Here is a 4419-nt window from a genome sequence, read left to right as displayed (position 1 = left end):
GGCGTCAATTCAGACGTGAGCTGCAATAATAAATATTGTACATGAATATTGCAATGTAATTGGAATATATAAAAGCAGAGGCGCCAATTATGACGAAAGCTGCGTAATAGTAAAAAAAATGTAGATCTATTTCGCAATGTAATTAATACGTGGATATGTATAATAGAATAAAACTGTTCAAGCATGTATTCTGATTTGAGATAGTGAATCATAAATATTGTTAAATGTATTGCGACGAATTTCTCGCGAGACTGTTGATTCGCCAGCAAATTTCCGCCGGCTCCCGACACGCGATCCTCCAAAAGCGAGAAGTTGGGCGCCAGGTGCGGAAACGATCGCACCACCGCACAAAGAAAAATCGCGAAAGAACACCGACCCTATCGGAACCCACCGATGGGCTAATCGTGTCAGGAGTCGTACGGGGCCGGTAGCTCCTGGGAATTTTGGAGTCGGAGACGGAATGGGTTCGTTGAGGCTGGGAAAGCACGGCAAATATTCACGGAGTCGGGTCTCGATGTAATAGACAAATTTTATTAGGACGGGTTTCCCCGCCCTGAGATCGAACGCGGTACACCAAGTCGGAAGCGACGCTACGCGGAGTCGCGTGCCGTCCGCATCGATATGCGAGTCGGCAGAGGACCTAGGGTCGATCCCTAGGTCTCGAGAGTTCGCGGCCGCTCTACGGACGAGACGATACAACAAACCGATAGCTCGAGCAGATAGGAGGTCTTACAGATTCGCTGACTCGCCCTTCGGTGCGACTGCGGTGTCTCGTCGCCCCGGGGGGAGGGCGGGGGTCCTCTCCTCGGTTTCGCCGGCGCTCTCTCTCTCTCTCTCGTCCTCGCCTGCACTCGCTCTCGGTCCTCGCCTGCACGCTCGCTCTCGCACTCGTCGGTACTCCCGCCCCCTCACGCGCGCACTCTCTCTCTCCACTCTCTATCTCTTTCTCGGGCACCCTCTCTCTTTCGAGCACTCTCTCTCTCTCGAGCACTCTTTCTCTTTCTCGGCTGTCCGCTCTCCCCCCGCGATATTACCAACGGCTCAAAAAGAAAAGAAGAACTCGGGATCGGTACTACGAAAGCCCAGTGATTCGTCTCATCGCGACGGTGGCCGATAGGAGATTCCTCGCTCCGATCGCCTTCGTCCTGTCGATCGCTGATCCGCTCCTCCGCCTCCGCCGTCCCTCTCGTCTGCTCTCAATCCTTTCGTGGTCTCGAAAATTCGGTAGCCTGGGTTATTATTATTCGAGACCGTTCTTCTCGCCGGCGTATTTCGCGGCCTTGATCCAGTGGTACTGTTTCCCGTCTCAGCTGAGTGGGCCCCCCCTGGCCCCTCGAGAAACGTCAAGCTGAAAATGTAAACAGTACGGCAGCTCTGGCTCTCGGCGTGACGGCGGCAATTATCGCGCTGCTGAATATTCGTGATCGATCGAATATTTCGGCACGCGATATACGATTCCAGAATATTCTCTGTCTAATAGTGATCGAATTTTCGAGAACTATTCTGGCAATCGACGGAAAAGAAGATCGTTATCCTGATCAGGAGCGTATTCACCTGAGCGGTGGCGATAGTGGTGTAGGCGATGTTCTCCCGTCCCACGGCGTCCTCGGCTTCCCTCCTCTTCGCTGGTCGACCAGAAGGGGAGCCTGGGGGCACAAAGCTCGGGGCGCGATGACCTCTCTATCTGCCCCACGAACTTTCCTAACCGCCGGCGGACGCCGGCGTACGCGAAACAAAACGCGGGCTCGGTCGCGGCGTCGGAAATATTCGCGACATTGGTTCTTATTATTTTGTGACGGGCGCCTCCACGGCCGCCACAATATATACATACACGGTGGACCATTTTACGGGACCCACCCAAATTTCTCCAGAAACAACGACGTGGACGTAGTAAGTTGTTTCCTTTGGAATGCTTGATTACCGTGAGTCCCCTTGCCTCTCACGTTAAACAAGCACCCCAAACGTGAGAGGTAAGAGAACTCACGGTAAACAAGCACCCCAAACGTGAGAGGCAAGAGGACTCACGGTAAACAAGCACCTCAAACGTGAGAGGCAAAGGGACTCACGATAATCAAGCACCCCAAAGGAAACAGAACTTACTACGTCCACGTCGTTGTTTCTGGATAATGCTAAAAGTAAGATAATCGCATTTAAACAAACAGCTTCTGAGCGCTTTTAAAACCTTGATTTGACCTTCCGAAGATCAAAATAAAAAATTTAAAAATATCATTTTGGACGTAAAATTTCCCGCTCTCTTCGGATCAAAAATAAGTGGTCCCATTTTAAAAAATCACAATGACTTCCAAATGACCTAGAAATTTGACCTCAAGGTCAAATTCATTTTTTGAGAAAGATGACCTCATTGTCCTGAACAAGTTTTGTCTTAACTATTTTTCTATATCTGGCTTACATATGGAGAAATTTGGGTGGGTCCCGTAAAATGACCCACCGTGTATATATACAGTGTGTCCCATAAGTTCGGCAACGGCAAGAAAACTTGGCGGGGGAGCATTTTAGAGAAAAATGTTTCCAATAAAAGTTGTAAGGCTTAAAAAGTCGCATTTAATGACAGTAGTTATTTGACCTAAGATGACGTCGCCAAGGTCAGGACAAGGTCAACTTTGCTTTTTTAGATAGAAATACATATTTTTTATTACGGCATTTTATTCTACGTGAAAAAACAAACAACTTTTGTTTGAAAGAATTTTTTATACGATCTTTATTTTCTAGGATATTTACGTAAATATCTACAAAATTATTGGTTTCAATAATTTTTTACTTGAATTCTATCAATTTTACCGAAAAATATCAAGAGATAAAAATTATTTATTTTGTTCCCATAGAGCTCTGAGAATTTTTTCAGAATTTTATATTAATTTTTTAGTACTGCATTTTCTTGCATTTTCTTGAAGTACTAAAAAGTTAACACAAAATTCTGAAAAAATTCTCAGAGCTCTTTGAAAACAAAATAAGCAATTTTTATCTCTTAATATTTTTCGGTAAAATTAATAGAATTCAAGTAAAAAATTATTGAAACCAATAATTTTGTAGATATTTACGTAAATATCTTAGAAAATAGAGGTCGTATAAAAAATTTTTTCAAGCAAAAGTTGTTTGCTTTTTTACGTAGAATAAAATCCCGTAATAAAAAATATGTATTTCTATTTAAAAAAACAAAGTTGACCTTGTCCTGACCTTGGCGACGTCATCTTAGGTCAAATAACTATTGTTATTAAATGCGACTTTTTAAGCCTTGCAACTTTTATTGGAAACATTTTTCTTTAAAATGCTCCCCCGCCGAGTTTTCTTGCCGTTGCCGAACTTATGGGACACACTGTATATATATATATATATATATATATATATATATATATATATATATATATAAACATACATATTGTTATAAGAATCATTCTCATCAGTTAATAGTAGCTTGATAAGTAAGGTAAATGACTCAAGAACAGGAGCTTTCAGGTTTTTCAAGTCCCACTATGGTCAGCGAATCTTTTCAAGCTTATTATAAATGGAATTAACTAAATAGCATACCATTAAAGAGATTGTGCAATAATCAGAGGTCTAGCAACTACAAACAGGATAGTACTAAAAGTTTTCCTTTTTAATCATAAAAATTTACTCTACTTGGAGTGAAAAGAGGATGTCGGAAAACCGCGATTTTTGCCAACGAGTGGAATCTAAAATTTGGGTTCTATATGACCTAGCACATCATAAATAGTACTAAAAAAATAGTCATACATCCTGGAAGCGCTCGAAGAAATGGGTTTAAACATACAAATATGTGAAGTAGGATGCTGTTCGCATATTACGACCATTGTATAGTATAGTATACCATCAAGAAACCTTTGCCTGCCAACTCTTTACATAATTATTTTACCGAAGATAATGATATAATATTGGATGATGCAGACTTATACTCTAATGATGAGAATGATAAGTAACTTATTTATCTAATGTCTGGAACATAATTTGCGTTATCAGAAAGTCTCTTGTCCTGCTAACATGTCAAACGATACATATTTCAGTGTCTTTTTTAGTATTGTGTTTATTCATATGAGTTTAAAATATATTTAGTATTGTGTTTATTCATATGAGTTTAAAATAAAAAATATATAAAAATTTAAAAAAATTAAAAAATTAAGCGCGCGCTATATTACTGGTTCGCGTAGCGGCTCGAGCGCTCCTCTGACCATTTAGCACACGCTTTTCCTTAATCTTTCGTAATTAATTTCTCGGTTATTATTTCGAATATCGCAAAACAGTATAGCACTTTCATGTTCCTCTTGATCCGCTCAATGTTCTCACGAAATCTTCATAGAATGTTCTGAAACACCCTATATATATATATATATATATATATATATATATATATATATATATATATATATATATATCTATATATAT

At 40.8% G+C, this 4419-nt stretch overlaps 1 protein-coding gene across 2 annotated transcripts in view; it reads right to left on the bottom strand.

Annotated features, from left to right (window-relative positions):
- Window positions 1-3359: 3359 nt before the first annotated feature.
- LOC116853001 overlaps window positions 3360-4419 on the bottom strand; it is a 201865-nt gene continuing 200805 nt past the window's right edge. Inside the window, exon 4 of one of the 2 annotated variants that reach the window (XM_032833853.1) lies at window positions 3360-4339. In XM_032833853.1, the coding sequence (XP_032689744.1) occupies window positions 4288-4339 (52 nt within the window). In that variant the 3' untranslated portion in view covers window positions 3360-4287. Of the gene's footprint in view, window positions 4350-4419 lie in introns of both variants that reach the window. The other variant, XM_032833854.1, reaches the window with a different exon arrangement.

The sequence above is a fragment of the Odontomachus brunneus genome, unplaced genomic scaffold, assembly GCF_010583005.1.
Source record: "Odontomachus brunneus isolate Ranch 3 - 2012 unplaced genomic scaffold, Obru_v1 Obru_scaffold_265, whole genome shotgun sequence".
Classification (NCBI taxonomy): Eukaryota; Metazoa; Arthropoda; class Insecta; order Hymenoptera; family Formicidae; genus Odontomachus; species Odontomachus brunneus.
This window is presented reverse-complemented; position numbering and strand designations above follow the sequence as displayed.